The sequence below is a fragment of the Callithrix jacchus genome, chromosome 3, assembly GCF_049354715.1.
Source record: "Callithrix jacchus isolate 240 chromosome 3, calJac240_pri, whole genome shotgun sequence".
Taxonomy (NCBI): domain Eukaryota; kingdom Metazoa; phylum Chordata; class Mammalia; order Primates; family Cebidae; genus Callithrix; species Callithrix jacchus.
Window position 1 is genome coordinate 44,346,745 of NC_133504.1, and position 17,384 is coordinate 44,364,128.

The 17,384-nt window shown below is 34.7% G+C and overlaps 1 protein-coding gene across 8 annotated transcripts in view; it reads left to right on the forward strand.

Annotated features, from left to right (window-relative positions):
- FBXW7 (F-box and WD repeat domain containing 7) overlaps positions 1–17,384 on the forward strand; it is a 231,921-nt gene that overhangs the window by 183,463 nt on the left and 31,074 nt on the right. Inside the window, exon 1 of one of the 8 annotated variants that reach the window (XM_003732412.6) lies at positions 15,923–16,221. The exons of the other annotated variants lie outside the window; for them this stretch is intronic. Within the exon in view, the coding sequence (XP_003732460.1) occupies positions 15,961–16,221 (261 nt within the window). The 5' untranslated portion in view covers positions 15,923–15,960. Of the gene's footprint in view, positions 1–15,922; positions 16,222–17,384 lie in introns of those variants that run through there. 8 annotated transcript variants of the gene reach the window in all.

The window sequence follows — 17,384 nt, forward strand, 5'->3', positions numbered from 1 at the left end:
ATAGAAATTCCATATTTAACACACACACATGTATGCATCCTTACACACAGGCATCCCCCCCACACAAATAAAATTCTAACCACCCCCTACCTCTGTTTAATAGCTTATCAGCTGTGTTCATGCTACAACTACTTCATTGAAGGGAAGTGCTGTTCTGCTGTTTTCATATTAGCTTTGTTATCATGCAGTATTTTTCAGCTGCTCATGCTCATTACCATACAGCTGGTATGTAGAGAAGAGAAGGAAGCAGGCAGAAGTTGTACTGTCTACAAGAATAAGAAGCTCTCTTGCAGATGGGGTGCTGGCAGATGGGGCATGTGTTTGAACAGGTTTTACTAATAACAGAGTGCATTAAAAATCATTCTGAGAAAGTCTAAGGTCAGTGCCATGAATTCAGAGCTTAAGAGGTTGTTCAGCTTTTTTGTAGACCTTTTTGGAATATTAATTGACTCTAATAAAAAAAAAAGTAATAAATGGCAAACCATACCTCCTCAAAAAAAATATTACCAGTTTTGTTCTTTGTTATATTAGTATATTTTTTCTTTAGTATAATTTGAAAAGCATTAATACTGTCACCTGGTATCTCTTATCAACTTGTGTTGTCATAGTCTTAAATACATTTACTTAAAATGTCTGGGTTGTGTCTGTATACAAATGTGTAGATGCTTTGTGAAAATGGCAATAACATTCTTCAGTTTCTGTATATTAGAATATTTATTAGAAGGTGAAAACTAAAGAAGGTGTAGATATCGATATGTATAGTGTTAACTAAGTTGAAGATTAAGTCAAGGAATGTTTTATCTGCATTCAAAGTTAGAAGTGAATCATGTGCCCAGAAATGTATTGTTGAAAATATTTTTTGCATATTTTTCATATTCACAAAACCAAAGTGAATGAAGCATAATTAAAATAACTGTCATTTTTCTTGAAGTATTTTAGTGGGATCTTAGTCTTTTTTACCCTTTTTTATTAACTGTAGTGTTTCTTGATACATCCTCTCTCAATGGAAAATGCTGGTGAAAAGCAACTGAAGCAAAATCAAGCAAGGCAATTATGTGTAACATATATACTATTCAATTTAATTTTAAAGGAAATAGAACTTGTTCTTTTCACAGAGGTTAAAATATGTGAATATAGATAATATATATGAAATATATACAAGTATAGCTAGTTTTTAAAGCTAGTATAAGTTACAAAACTTTTGGTAACTCAGAAACTTGTGCTTCAGATTTCTTGTCAGTAAAAGGGAGGTACAAAATATTGTCTGTGAAGTTAATAACTATGCATAAATAAAATGATTTAAGTGAGATCTGTGGGAAGTGGTGTACTTTAACAAGCGTTGCTAAAACTATGTATTCCTTCTAATAGTTTAGATTCTGTTGGGCATTTTAGAGGTACAGAAGTCGTAAACTGAAGTTGCATTTCTATTGCACATCAAACTTACTTTCTTCCAATTTAATTTGTATTTGAACTGTTTAACTGATAAATATCCAGAAGTGCTTTTCCCTGAGGGGAGAAATATATAAAGCATTATAAATAATATGCAATATAATAAAATGACAAATCTGTAAAATGTATTGTTTACCTACATCATTTCTTATTTAGAAAATTATGAGTTTTTTAAATTAACATTTTTTTGTTATTTCTGTAGTTCTACCATTGTTGATTAGAATGTCTTATGTTGTTAATTATCTCATATAAGTATTTTTTATTGGTACTCTACTATATGCAGGAACTATGTGAGGAGCTGAGATACAACAAGAATCAAAATAGAATCAAAGTACTGCTATTATGGAACGTACAATCCATTGGAGAAGATAGACAAATATTTAATGTGCTCACACTGTAACGTGTTTGCTTCAAGCGCTGTGAAATCAGAGATGGCCTATATAAAGATAATTAACATATTTTCATCTCCAACCGAGACCTTTCTTCTGGGCCAGAACCAGTTGGAGCATGAGATTTGGATACCTGGTTATATCCAAGATATCTCAAGATCTTCCTCACCCCTGGCTCCCAGAAAGCAAAAACAACCAACCAACCAGCCAACCCAGTCCTTGTTATCCAGTTGCACAAGTGAGAAAACAGGTGTTATCTTTTGATACCTTCCTCTTTTTTACATGCCATGCATGACCCATCTGTTAACTGTCCTATCAGTTTGATGTCCTAAATGTCTCTTAACTGCCCACTACTATATTTCTGCCTAGCTAGCTGAAGCCACCGTTATCTCTTACCTGGTCTAGTGGAATAACTTCCTCACACAGTCTCTCCACATCTACTCAATCACTGCCATTCTGCTTTCAACATTATACTCTGAATGATTTTTTTCAAGAAATACATCTGATTATGTCTTTTACTTAACTAACATCCAGCATTAGCTTTTCATTACTCTTATGGTAGAACCCAAAATCCTTTAAGGTCTTGGGTAATCTGTCCCTCGCCTACTTCTTCAGCCTCCTCTTGCACTTGCCATACTACCTCTATTCTGTGTCCTCTAGCTATAGGTGGTTACTCCTCCCTTCCCTGAACCTAACTCAGTCATTCATTCAGAGAGGAGATGCCTTCTGTGAACCCACACACTAGGTGGAAACTTCAACATTCTTAACACTCTTCTTTTTTTTTTTTTGAGACAGAGTTTCTCTCCTGTTACCCAGGCTGGAGTGCAATGGTGAGATCTCGGCTCACTGCAACCTCTGCCTCCTGGGTTCAGGCAATTCTCCTGCCTCAGCCTCCTGAGTAGCTGGGATTACAGGCACGTGCCACCATGCCCAGCTAATTTTTTGTATCTTTAATAGAGACGGGGTTTCACCATGTTGACCAGGATGGTCTCGATCTCTTGACCTCGTGATCCACCCGCCTCGGCCTCCCAAAGTGCTGGGATTACAGGCTTGAGCCACCACGCCCGGTCTTCTTAACACTCTTCTAACAGTCTGCAGCATTTAAGACAATTGCAGTTTTGCTTTGTCTTGTCTCATTATCTTGCCCACTATGCTGTCAACTCCAGCCATGAAACAGACACAAGATTTAATTTAGCTTATATTAGACAACCAAGTAACTATTAAATTGAATGAGAGTGTCCATGGCAGACTAAAAGAATCATATAAATCTGCATTTGTTGTAATTATGTATCCTAGGTAGAATATATATTCTAGAGATACTTGAGACAATAAAGTATAAGATAAAATCACAGAGATATATCAATACACACTGTATCAGTACACTGCTAGGAATGATAACCACACACGGATCAAATGGACAATTATTAAAGATGGATTGGCTCTTTAAAAAAGGTCTTATGTGATGAAGTTAAGAAACAAGGCCCAAACAATAGCCACACATTGAAAAGCATGTGCTCTGTGTATTCAGATGGAAAATCCTACGAATATGTTACTACTTGGTTAGTAAGTGAAGTATTTTTAGGCTGTATACTAAAAAAATTTTCAATGAAAAAGTCATAGTTCCTTGTTAAGTGTATTTGGGTTGGAATGATCAACAAAGAATATTTGCAGCAGTTTCTTTCATTAATGTTATGATACATAACTTTAGTCAGTTTTCCGTGGGGTTCAAATCATTTTGGTGAGGAGAGAAAAAACTAGTAGCTTCATTGAAAGGACAGTCCAGTGGAGATCCTTTGATGTTTGTGTTTTCAACTCTCTTTCATTATTTCATGTTTTAGGGAAATAAAGCATACTACATAAAGGAAGGAGAGTAAGACATAGAACTTTTTAGAGGGTTTGGGAAAAGGAAGCAAAACCCGTGTGGTGTTGTGTTTCTTCCAGTATGCCCACTGATGATTGCCTGGCCTCAATATAATGTCAAAGATAACGATAGTAGTTCTTAACCAAGTGGAGGCATTGGCAGTAGTGTATTAACTTGTTGTCAAGCCGCTATTGGTAAATGCCCAGAAGTAAAGTGTATCACAGTACACAATTAGCTGCCTAGTCTATCTCTTCTTTCTGTTTGTCTGCAGTGGCTCTAGTATGGAGTTCATATGCTCGGCACTCATTTGTATACTGAAATAGCTAAGAAAACATCTTAAGACATATTTAAACTGCCAATATTTTTTGCTTTGTATATAGAGAACCCTATGTTTATTTTTTTGTAAACTGAAGACCAAGACTTCCTTAGGTTCAAATCCCATCTACCTTAAATGACCTTAGGGTCACTTAAACTCTCTGTGCCTCTTTCCTCGTCTGTAAAATAGAGATAATAATAGTACCTTCTGCAGAAAGTTGTTAAACAGTTTCATTGAGTTAATATCAGTAAAACACCTAGGAAGAAAGCCTGACATATAGTGAGTTTCCTTTCCTGTATACATTATATTCTTGAGAAAACATCTTTTCAAAAAGGAGTTGCTTATTCAAACTGGAATAAAGTTTACAGCATCTTTGATAGTGGGCACTGAAAGAGCATTCAGGTCAGTTTAAAATCTGGTATTTATACATTTGGTTTAAAATACTGCCATGTGCATCTCTTGAAAATAATATCTCTTCCTCTTTCTGGTTGTACATATTGTTATACAAATTAAGCAGTCTCACCTATTAGTCAAATGAATTTGTCATTTTTTATTGACTTGTCTGTCCTTCCCTCCTGAATTGGGAGTTATTTCAGGATAGAGACTACATCTTGCTCAATCTTGCATCTTTTTTGCTTAGTGCTTGGCTTTAGTAACCCTGGACAGATATTTCTCAAATGTGGTTAGTAAATCCAAAAATACAACATTTGAATCACTGCTTAATTTTTTCTCCCTCTTGTTTTATTGTTTAGAAAATAGAGAACCATTATATGACTCAGGATTCATTTGGATGAGACTGATAATGATATAATGGAATTTGGGGTTAGAGGCTCACATGAATTGCTCTCAGTTACTAGCTTTTCCTGTGCTACCTATACATAATAAACAAATATTGTGAATCTCACAAAGTTGAAGTCTGTGAAATAAATGGATTGGTAGGGGGTAAATTGCATCTTAGTCTAACAATATCTGTTTATTGCAATGGTTTAATAAAAGGTGAATAAAAATATCTTAGAAAATACCACTTAATTTTAATCTTTGCTGTTTATGTTGTGATCATGATGATTAACATGTCTTCATTTATCTTCTCTTGAAAACTATTCTAAATTCTTTCTTAAAATGCTATGTTGTCTGTTGATGGGATAACTTTAAAGAAAAAGTTTAAAATGAAGAAAGGAGTGTGTGTGTGTGTGTGTGTGTGTGTGTGTGTCTTCTTTATCTCATGGACTAAAAAGTATTGGAATTTTAAGATTACACTAAAGTTTAGCAACTTTTTGCTAGCTTTGAATTTATATTATTTGAGGTAGATTTAGACTATTCCTCATAGGAATTTTTCATGTTACAGAATTATGAACATACATTGACTCATAAACTTACATTTTAAGAAATCTAAGATTTGGTTTTAAAAAGTGATCTCAGTTTACCATGTCGCAGTTCTTAACAGACCATAGCTATATGTACTTACTCAGATCCAGGGCAGTTCTTAATTTGTAAAGCATATTTGTTTAGTAGTCATCATTCCATCGTTATATACCATGCCTTCATGTGAATGGTGGGAAACTCATGATTTCATTCCACATAAAGGAATTTTTAGAGTCATGTATTAAATGTAACGAGCTTTCAAAGTTAGTTTTTTTGTTTTTTTTTTGAGACGGAGTCTGACTCTGTCGCCCAGGCTTGAGTGCGGTGGCATGGTCTCAGCTCACTGCAGCTTCCACCTCCCAAGTTCATGCAATTCTCCTGTCTCAGCCTCTCAAGTAGCTGGGATTATATCTGCATGCCACCATACCCGGCTAAGTTTTGTATTTTAAGTAGAAATGGAATTTCACCATGTTGGACAGGCTGATCTCAAATTCCTGACCTCAGTTGAGCCACTGTGCCCGGTGAAAGCTAGTTTTCAAACATTTGGAGGTCTCGATTATAGGTAAATATTTTTTAAATTATGTGCTAAAATAAAACTTTAAGAAAATGAATTTGTAAATAAAATATTTCTATGACAAGAATGTTATGATAGCAAAGTGCTTCAGTCAGTCTTATAGTTCAAAGTCTTTTGGAATCTTATGTAGAGGAAGGGGATCATGTAAGTATTTGCTAGTCATAGAATTCTTGATTTTTTCTTAAGCAAATAATGCCATTTGTTAAATTATATAGTAATTCCTTTAAAATTTAAATTGATGTTTCTAAAATGAATAGACTCCTCTTTTTAAAATGTAGTGGGGACCTGATTACTAGGTTCTTTCCTACTCACTTGACAGCTGTGTCAAACACGTGAATACTTAAACAACAAGCAAGCTACATTAAAGAACTGATTAAAGATCACTGTGAGGCACACATTCTAGAGCAAGAACCCAGTGTTTTTTTTTTTTTAATCACTGGCCTAGCACCAAAACAAAATAGGTACTCAAGAAATACTTTTGAATTAGTGAAATCAGTTTGAATCTGCAGACTTTGCTTCATAACTAGTGTTTTAAAAGATTAAAGTTATGCCTTGTCATTTAGAATTGTTCTGGAAAATTAGTAAGATGCTTGATGAGAAGAGATGCCTGTATTTTAAAAAGTGCAGTAAGTATGAATCTGGACTTTCTGTATCTGCCTGCCAAATGTTGGCAATAGAACGTAATTATCAAAATTAGTAAGCAAACTAATAGAAGATCACAGAATTGAGAATAACAACTGTATTTCAAATTAAGCAGATCCTGGAATGCTACATGTCGGTGAGATTGTAACTAAGGGTAGGAATAAACATTGGTTGAAGGCTTTTTCTGGCTTTGAGATTCTGTGCTTATGTTTTGAATTATTTTGTGATCACAGAGAAGCAGTTTAGAAAGTATTTTCTCACCTCCATGACTAAGGGTAACCACATCTTTCACCATCATAGACGTTTGTTAAAATAAGAGATGGAGCATACGTTGACAGTCTTAGAGATCTGAGCCCAATCTCTCTCTTCCTCAAAAAGAATTAACTCTCAAATAGGAAAATAAAATTAGAACACAGGAAGTAGAAGAGCAAGGAGACAGAGATAGGATATGGTTGATAATGTCTTCATTCTCTTAGAATTGAGGTACTAGATATAAAGAGCTTAGAATAGTGTTCAGTATGTGGCATACACTAATTAAGGATTACCTGCTTTCTAGTCTAGTTTTCTTCCTATTGTAAGTTCAGGGATCTCAAGGAATAGGTGCTCAGTTTGAGAGTTAGTCTTGTGATAGCAAGTGATCAGGGAAATGGAAACGTAATTGCTATATTGAAGAGTTGAAAATAATTCAAATACTGCTATATATCATTTTCCTCTATCTCTAATGTCAGTAAATTCTCAAAGTGAGAATTATTTTGTGAGTGATCTTCAATTTTATATACATTTTTGAAAACAGTATGGGCAAAGATTATACAGATAAGTTATGTTGTTATTTTCATTCTAGAAACCTTCCGATGACTTCACATTGTGCTTCCAAACTTTTAACCATGGCCTACAACAGGCTCCATGATCTGACCTGTGTTTACCTGACTTTATTTTGTCTCAATCACTTCATCCTAGCCAGACTGGCCTTATTCTTGCTGATCTCAGGCTCTACCCACTCATTTTGGCTTAAAAGTTGTCTCCTGGGCAATGACATTCAAAAGTAGCCACACTTCTCTACTACCCTTGGTACTCACTTCTGTCGTAGCACTGTTTTTTTCTGTTTTAGAACTTAGCATTATATAGAATTATTTTGTTCATTGATTAACTTATATGTCTTCTTCCCCCACCAGAATGTAAACTACATGAGAATAGAGAGCTCATCTGTATTCTTTATCACCTTATACCTCGTGTCTACGACTGTTAACACACAGTATGTTTTCAGAAACAAGTTTCAAATAATACTTGTTTATTGCCAAGTAAGAGAAGAGAGGGAAAATCTCTTATTAGGCCACTTAGATGATCATGGTTAACATTTTAATATATTTTTCTAGGCTTTTTTTATGCATACACAGTGTGTATACACATAACTTAAAATACATGCTTTTTGCAAAGTACCATACTTTATATTGTTTTTGAATGCCTTCTAGTTTTACAGTCACCTAGCTTTGTAGATGATGAAGTTTCTGAGACTTCAGAATGCTCTGTAGTGAAGTCTGTTCTTTAGAAACGAGGCTTTGAGTCTGGGGGCCAGACAGTGGAGGTGTGGGGAGAAAGGGCTGGGGGTAGAACAAAATGAAATTTCTCTTAGTTGAGCCATACATTTTTGAATAGCAGAGGTTCTTTCAGCCACATGTTGGCAAGAATCAGTGAACTGAGTACTCACCTACTGCCCCAAGTAACTTTTTGGATTGTCTTTTCATTAACTTTTTCTGGAAATACACAGTTTCAATGAATGTTTTCTATGCTGTTTCCCTACCCCATATATTCAAGAGTACAACTTGCTTGTATGTATGATTTCTAGTGTAAATGCCTGTTCAAACAGTACCCTTGTTTGTCAGTGTTTGTAACTAAAATTAAAAAGTCAACAGTCTTCATACCCACACAGTAAAGTTCTCCTAGTACAGAAAAGACACATAATGCCCTAAAATGGAAGGTTGAGTTATAACAGGAACTATTTTGAAGAAATTTAACAATAAGTTAAATAACATTTTAACTCTAGTATTAAGTGTTTGAATTAGGAAAAATAGCACCACATAGGTTTTCCCCTAATGAACCTTGTAAGGCCATTGACTAATAGACGCTGTTAATCCTACAAGTTAGTAGTAGTCATATTTCCACATACATCTCAGGTCCACAGATGATAATTTCCTTTGTCCCTCTCCATACTTACCAAACTTCTGTTTTTTAAACACAGAAGCTAGACTGTGTCTTTTATGAACTTTCAGACTATTTAAATAACTTGGCCATTTTCTGACCCACTCCACCCAGTTTGGCTGTTGATATGTAGTCCAGTATTGCTTTCTGTTTGTTTCTTGTCTTTGTGGGGTTTGTTTTGTTTTTTGAGACAGAGTTTTGTTCTTGTTGCCCAGGCTGGAGTGCAATGGCATAATACTAGCTCACTGCAACCTCCACCTTCCAGGTTCAAGCAGTTCTCCTGCTTCACCCATCTGTGGTTTTTGTTGTGTGGTTTTTTTGGTAGGTTTTTTGTTTGTTTGTTTTGTATTGTTTTTAGATAGAGTCTTGCCTTGTCACCCAGACTGGGGTAGAGTGCCGTGATTATAGCTCACTGCAACGTCAAACTCCAGGGCTCAAGTGATCCTCCTGCCCCAGCCTCTCAAGTATCTAGGGCTACAGGTGCACACCACCATGCCCAGGTAATTTTTTTTTATTATTATTTGTAGAAATGGGGTCTTGATACATTGCATAGGCTGGTCTTGAACTTGTAGCCTCAAATGATCCTCCTCCTTCACTCTTCCAAAGCTCTGGGATGACAGTTGTGAACCACCATGCCCAGCCTAGTTTCTTATCCTGTCACCTGGATTTTAATTATCTTGTGGGAGGAAGGTAATTGTAATGTTTTTGTTTGCCCTTGGTAGCATTTCACAGATATTGGGACATAGGAGGTGATTTATTTCTTAATTGATTGACTTTTTTAACCTAAATTTTAATCTCAGCTTCTGTCACCTTTCCCCCATCACCAGGCCTTAGCCTCAGATTTCCACATGTAGCAGAAGCATAGTTATATGGATCTGAAATAATGATTCAGTAAACTGAATAATCAAGACTTAGATGTAGTTTACATACATACTTGTTATTTGTAAAAAGAAGCACTTTCTTCTTCTTTATCAATGTCTCGTTTTTTAGCTTAACTTGAACTACCACATATCTAATGGAAATCAGTAAGAATTATTGATCTTGGGGACCAGAGACCAACGTTCTAAATATAGCTAGCTGTATAAGCCTGAGAAAGACACTTAATTCTCTACCTACTTTTCTCACCTGTCAAATATGGCTGCCGTTTCTAGGGTGTCTGATATGTGCTAGGCATTTCCTGTGTCCTCACAGTGACTCTCTAGGTTAGGTGGATAAGGTAGGTGTATACTCATTACCGTTTTATAAAAAGAGAAAACTGAAACTCTTAAAGGTCAAGTAACCACCTGACATTACACTCTGGTCATGGCAAAACTTGCACTTAAATCCAGGTTTCTCTAGTTCCATTGCTTGTGTTCATTCCAAAAAGAGGAATTAGATGGCATCCAAAATCACTCTATAGCTTCCTGCTGTTAATGTTTTTTGCTGATTCAGTGGCTGTACCTTATTTTTAGTCTTTAGCTCTCAAAATTTTTTGTCATGACTAATCACTAATTTAGGAAGTTAATCTCAGAATTTTAAACCGTTTTTGAAATGAATGCAAGATTAATATATCATACCTATGGAAAATTCTTCTCAAGCCAGGTAAATATATTTGAAGTCACAAACAGCAGGAATAAATATGGATTTGTGTAAAGAAACCAGAAAAGTGAATAGGGGTTAGGACTTATATTGAGGAAAATTTGAAATCATTCTTTCTCCATGTTAAAATTCTTTCCTGGGTCATATTTGTGGTTTTATTTTTCTTGAAGTCAGCCTTATTTTTTATACTTTTTTTCCCATTATATCTTTCTTACTTTACTGAAGATATTACTCTAAGGAATTTACAATAAAATTTTGAGAGGAAATTTATGGATTCCAAATGCTTATTGGTAGTTTATTTTGGATTTTAAGCATGAAAGATTAATTGCTTTCTGGATAAATCAGAGTAAACTCCAGGGTGACTCACTAACTTTGTTGTCAGATTATTGCACTGATGTTGGCTGTCTATGAAAAAGTAGAGAATGTTGACTTAGTATTAGTTTGACAGCTCTGTAATGATATGAATTTTAGAGGAGCAAGTAAAATCCCCTTCTTCATTATTCTCTTGTGTGGCTGCCATAAATAGAACTCTTAACTTGCATTATTGTGTACAAATTCTGTATGTATGTATATTTATGTATTGTAGATAAATACATTTGTGCATCTGTCCATCAGATGACTAATTTGGCCCAATCTGAAGCAATATCACTGTTTGAACTAATATTGCAGTTAATTTCTGTCAAATCCTCAGAGGCTGCATCTTTGTAAGGAGAGTTTTAAATAGCTTAAACTTCAAGAATTAAAAACTCTGACCGGGCACAGTGGCTCACCCCTGTTATCCCAGCACCTTGGGAGGCTGAGGCGGGTGGACTGCTTGAGACCAGGAGTTCAAGACTGGCCTGGCCTACATGATAAAACCCCATCTCTACTAAAAATAGAAAAATTAGCAGGGCATGGTGGCACACGACGGTAAGCCCAGCTACTCAGGAGGCTGAGTCATGAGAATTGCTTGAACCTAGGAGGTAGAGGTTGCAGTGAGCCGAGACTGTGCCACTGCGCTCCAGCCTGGGCAACACAGTGAGACACTGTCTCAAAAAAAAAAAAAGGGATTACTTCTGTAATTATACTTACATTAAAATTTATTTAAAAGCAATCATCTATAATAATTTGATTTGCAGCTTGATTTACTAAGATTAGGATTATATTTATTATTATAAATATTCCCTTCCCCCCAAAAAATAAGATTATCTATTACAATGTTTAGTATTTGGGCTTGTTTTCTAAGGCACTAGTGTCACAGTATTTGTTTACTTAGATGTTAGTTTTGAACTAAAACTGGCTCATCTTGTTTTATTTTACATGGTCTCAAAAATTTTTTAGAACTAATTTCAGTATGAGTTCTAACAGTCAAATGTTTGTGTATATTACATTACAGTATGCTCTTGTTAATTGACTATATTTCCAATGGAGAAAGAACAAAATCTTAATCACTGTATATAATATTCTATGCCTGACACAAAGTAGGTGCTAAGCAAATGCTTACTGAATGAGTAAATGTGGAAATTGCTTATTGGTCAATACTGCTACCTGTTTGTGTTAGTGAAAATGTAGATGCTGGGCATATATACTATTTCGGTTGATATCTGTAATAGAACAGGTTTATTCATTTGCCAGTTTCAATAAACAAGTCTTTTAATAAGCACTCACATCCAAGAAAGTTAATGATAGTGAGTTAGTGAAATTTCAAAAAGTATTTCAGTCTCAACATGCCTGGCATTCCTTTCATTGATGCTGAAATTTTGAACTGTCTGTAATCTAAATTCTGTGCTGAGGGCAAGACAACTAACTGTGGTGGTTTCCTACTCCTTTCCAGAGTAAAGAGTGTTGTCATGATAAAAATAAAATCACTGACATAGGAATACAAACACATTCTCCTACTACTATAAAATGGAAGTATATTTTTAAATGTTAGCAAAGTAAAGAAAAGAACCAATAGTATTCATAATATTATCTACTAATTATAAACTTTTTTTAGTTGAGTTAAACTTTTTAGTTCTGTGTGTAATATATGTTTATGCTTTAGAAAAATAATGCTGTGGATGCTACTCTTTCCTTGTATGGCCAGTTATTAAAAAATATTCATTATTGTCATTTTCTGGATGTCCTAGAAATAAAGTTGAGTAAGATGTGAATCCTTAAGGAGTAGATAGGGGAGAAATATGTATAAAAATAATGACAATGGACTATAATAACTTCAGTAACAGAAGAATTATATATAAGACAGAAATAATGAACTCTTGAGAGTGAAGAGGTAAAGTACTCCGTTAACTACTTCATCCTTTATGTGGACATTATGTATAAGGAGCAGTATTTCTCTGAAGATACGTGATTCATTTAAGACCATTTGTTTATATTTTTCTCACTGTATATAAATTATTTTTTTACCACAACTTGCCCTTCTAAAAAGTTAGTCATCCCAGTTATTTGCTCAGAGAGAGCCATTTCTCTAGTAGGAGCTCACAAGTTAATGATTCTATGGCCATTATTCCCCAGAGGCAAAGACATCATCAGATTTTTGTGCTGTTTTTTTTTCCTTGTTACTGCTAACTTCTATGCTAGCACACTAGTTGCACTTCAACACCTAGCACAGTGGAGTTGTGATGAGATGAACAGTGTGTCTGAGTTAGCAGATGAATTTTATTCCAGGACCTTATTGTTGATCGTTCCCTTTACTAATGGATTTTCAATAATACTTCTAGGTTGTCAGTCAAGAAAATATTAATTGTGTACAGAATGGGAGAAGTGATTGTCTAGCAGACATTACATGAAAATTTACTTTACTGTAATGAAAATATCTTTAATATAGTGAAATAGTAATTCTAAAAATGTAGATGACAAACAAGCATTTTCTTAGCTGTTTGGTTGACTAACTTAGCTATTTGGTTGACCTTCTTTCCAGTGAACTTAAATTACTTTATATTTTAGTCTAAGGCATAAAATACTTTACAAAAATAAACTTATTTAACAGAGATAATAGACTGATCTAAGGTTTAAAATGTTTCTGTCACAGGGATAAGATAGATAAATACAGATACAAACCCACAAAGATTTTTAAATATTATATTACTAAAAACTTAAATCTGAATAAAGTTTCAAACTATATTTTAGTCAAGAGTGCTATAAATAGAAATGTGAGAATGATTTTATTTGCTTTGTTCATTATAGATGATGAGGACAGTAATATAATAGATCATAGTTTTCACTGATAGTACATCAGAGAATGTTGAAAATCATTTTTATTGTTACTTTGAAATTCAGTTAGAGGCTTGGTTGACTAGCTTTGCTTGACAAATTCTTCACAGTTCAAATTAACATCATAAGATATTAGGTAGAATTGTGTAAATACTTGGAAAGAGAAGGTCTTCATTAATACTTATAAACATAGGCGTTTCTCACTTAAACAAATTAGTAAAAATCATTCCCAAGTAAGAACCATGGTAGATGGAGAATATGTAGTAGTAGAAAGACTTCTCAGTGTAGCCTTTTTTTTGTATATCATTTTGCTGTTTGGACCGTGCAAACCTGGTAATGAAATATGAATCTACAGGGTAATACACACATATAAACGGTATTTGTGGGGAACAGATTTTCCTGTAACTTCATAGCCCTAAGTAGGAGCCATGTAACCGTGGGAGCAGTCCCTTGAATGTACAAAGTGAAGAGGTATTTTCTTTAGGTTTTGAGACACTATCCCCTACTTCATTTAAGCTAGTCTCTTCTTAACTGAGTAGACTTAATTTGAAAAGGTTAGTTCAAGTAGAAATAGAACATGATTTTAGTTGACGCCAAAATATATACTATTATAGCACTAGTATTCCACTTGTCTTATGAAAAACTAGTTACCACTGACAAATTCTAGATGAAATTTCAGGTGTTCTGATAGCCCAGAACATGGAGGAAAATCAACTTTTTCCCCTTTGCCTAAATCTTGAGTCCTCAGAACTTCTAACAAAAGGGTTTATGGGTCCATTCCTAACAAGTCAATTTCTTTTTTTTTTTTGGCTTCCCTTCAAAGTGAGACTATTTAGATAACTAACTTCTGCTGGGTACATACACATATTCCCAAGAATAAGAATTAATTTAAGAGCCAGGTAGGAGATTTAAAGTGGACAGTAGAATATAATTTCCAAGAGAAGACTCAAGATGTACATCTTCATAAAATTTTATATTATCTTATTTTCATTTATGTTTTAAAGTAAAAGATGTTCCATTGACATAATGTCTTAGTTATAAAGGTAAACATTTTTATTTTTAAAATTGTGATACTACTTTATGCAGCATTTAGAATCATTTTACTAAAGAAAGTCATTTACCACCATAGCAGAGAGTATTAAAATGTTAGTAAGTCCAAATGGTTGTTTTGTGTTGTTCTTCTGGAGAAACATACTTCTAATAACTATAGACACAATTTACTTGTAATAAAGAACGCTAATGGGGAGGGTAGGAGTTAATTAACTAGGCCCTTAATAATGGGCTTTTCTAGTTCAAGGAATCTTATAATTGCCCCTGAAGCTAGTTGTGAAGGAAGTTGCAAGATGAAATATCTAGATTTGTGTAGTAGTCATTACAGGAAAAATGTTGCCTTTTGGCAAACTTTGGCACCTTTATTATGTAAAATGCCTTTTTAATGATAAGCAATATAGACTGTCAAAATTATTTTGGAGATAGAAGTCCAGTGCCTCCTGTTTACTCCAGATTAAATTAGCAAATAAGGGCAAGCCTCTCCAGTGAGCACAGTGTTTTCTCTTTTTTGGGACAAAATAGCCTTTTGGCCGAACTTGACACACTTAGGTAGTACTAGTTTGTTAACCTTAAAAAGATATTCTTATGATTAGTAAGGATTGATGAAGTATGTGGCAATTTTCCTGAAAATTACTATGTTTTAAACGATTGAAATGGAAAAGCATGGGGAATGTTTTTATTAAATCAATACCAAAATATACAGATTGAAATGTACCTTAGATTACATAATTTCTGCAGATGTTATCAGCTCCAAACCAGTTTACTTTATTGTCAGTGAACCCCAAAGAATATTAATCTCTCTTTTTGGGATTGCCTGTTTTCTACCATCCAAGCTGCTTAAAAAATCTGATCAGTCTGTGCCAGGACTACTGTAGGAAGACAGTGAAAATAGCATGCCTTGCCTCTGTTTAGGGGGACCGTATGAAAATGTATCCTATTTTCAAAATGTTTCTGAAAAGACTTATTTGTGGAACTGTTCCTTGCTATATAAAACTCTTCAAAAATGCAGGTTTTACAAAATACGAAAATAACCTCCTGAAAGTTTGAAAGGGGAGAGGGGGCTGTTGTGTGGGGGCGGTCTCATTTGCTGCCCACATCCTCCCTCTGTTCAGTGCGTTGTGTGCTTACGGGTTCCCTGGAGCGGATCACCATATAATTGATGTGCAGTCTGCATTGCTGAATCCTGGACTGCACCATTCTGTGTTCAAGGGAAGATGTAATCTGATCCCTCTGCTGCTGAGGGAGGAATCTGTTCAGTCAAGGCTTTGACAGGGCATAGTCTCCTCCAATAATCTTCTCCGTTCTCTCTCATTATTCCCTCGAGTTCTCCTCAGTCAAGCTGCATGTATGTATGTGTGTCCCGAGAAGCGGTTTGATACTGAGCTGCATTTGCCTTTACTGTGGAGTTTTGTTGCCGGTTCTGCTCCCTAATCTTCCTTTTCTGACGTGCCTGAGCATGTCCACATTAGAATCTGTGACATACCTACCTGAAAAAGGTTTATATTGTCAGAGACTGCCAAGCAGCCGGACACACGGGGGCACAGAATCACTGAAGGGGAAAAATACAGAAAATATGGGTTTCTACGGCACATTAAAAATGATTTTTTACAAAGTAAGTAATCTGTTTTCTTCCTATGCTGTGTGATTGTGTGTGTATGCCTGCCTGAGAAGGAAAATCTGTATCATCAGAGATGGCTGCAGTATCCTCTAATTTTGGTGGGTAGCTTGATGTCTGGTATTCTGTTTTATATCATGAATGTAAGCAAATAATGGAAAGACTGTGAGCTGGAAAAAGCTTTAGATTTAAGATAAAATGTATATTTTAATCTGAGAATTTTTCACTAAAAATATGTTAAGACTTTAGAAATGTGGTTCCATTAAATGCTGACCTGGAAATACTGTATCCTTAGTTGGCTTTTAGTGAACCTTCTGCCTTCAGTTTTTCTATACCTTATATATAGTTTTTCTTTTTTCATTAGTTGACTCTTTTAAAGTATAGAATCATGAGACTATTTGGGATTTATATTTAAAGAGATCATGTTTACTTTCTGTACCCCTCAAAAATTGCAGAATTAATTTTTGGTCCTGAAGTCAGTATTTTCAGTAAACAGTACAGTATTTAAAAGACTTCTGTCATACAGAAGGTGTTTTACTTTATAAAATATTATTAAAATCCTTTCTCAGTGGTTTCCTTGATACACATTTTGGACTGTTTATTCATTGAAGGATTTCTAAGATGGAAATAAAGTTTGCTTTTAGTGGCAAATGGTATTTGCACCAATGTTTTTTACAAGATATCCTGGGAAGTTCTGAAAGCCAGTATTACAAACTTAATTAGAATAAACATCAAAGTTTCTCCTAATGATAAGAATTTGTGGAAGTTGTAAAAAATTAGATTTTAAGATAGTCTGTACTGACTGACCTTCCTAATGGATTCATTTGCATGTATGTGTATATGTATGTATCTATAAATTATATACATGGAAACACGTGGTTACCTATATACTTCAGCTTTTGTATTTGTTTGCTTTTTAATAAAATTATTTGGAGAAAGAAAATAATGGTTTCTGAGAAGAATCACTTTAAAACAATGTAATGAGTACAGAAACTTCTAAAGGGAAGAAACCAGTGAGACCAATTCCATTTCTTTCCAGTAGGTATGTCATAAACTAAGGTATAAATTGTAGATGAGCTTGTTGTACCCTCACCTCTAGCCCCTAATATCATAAGATCATTCCAGTATTATAGAAAACGCTTCATGATGACAAAAACATA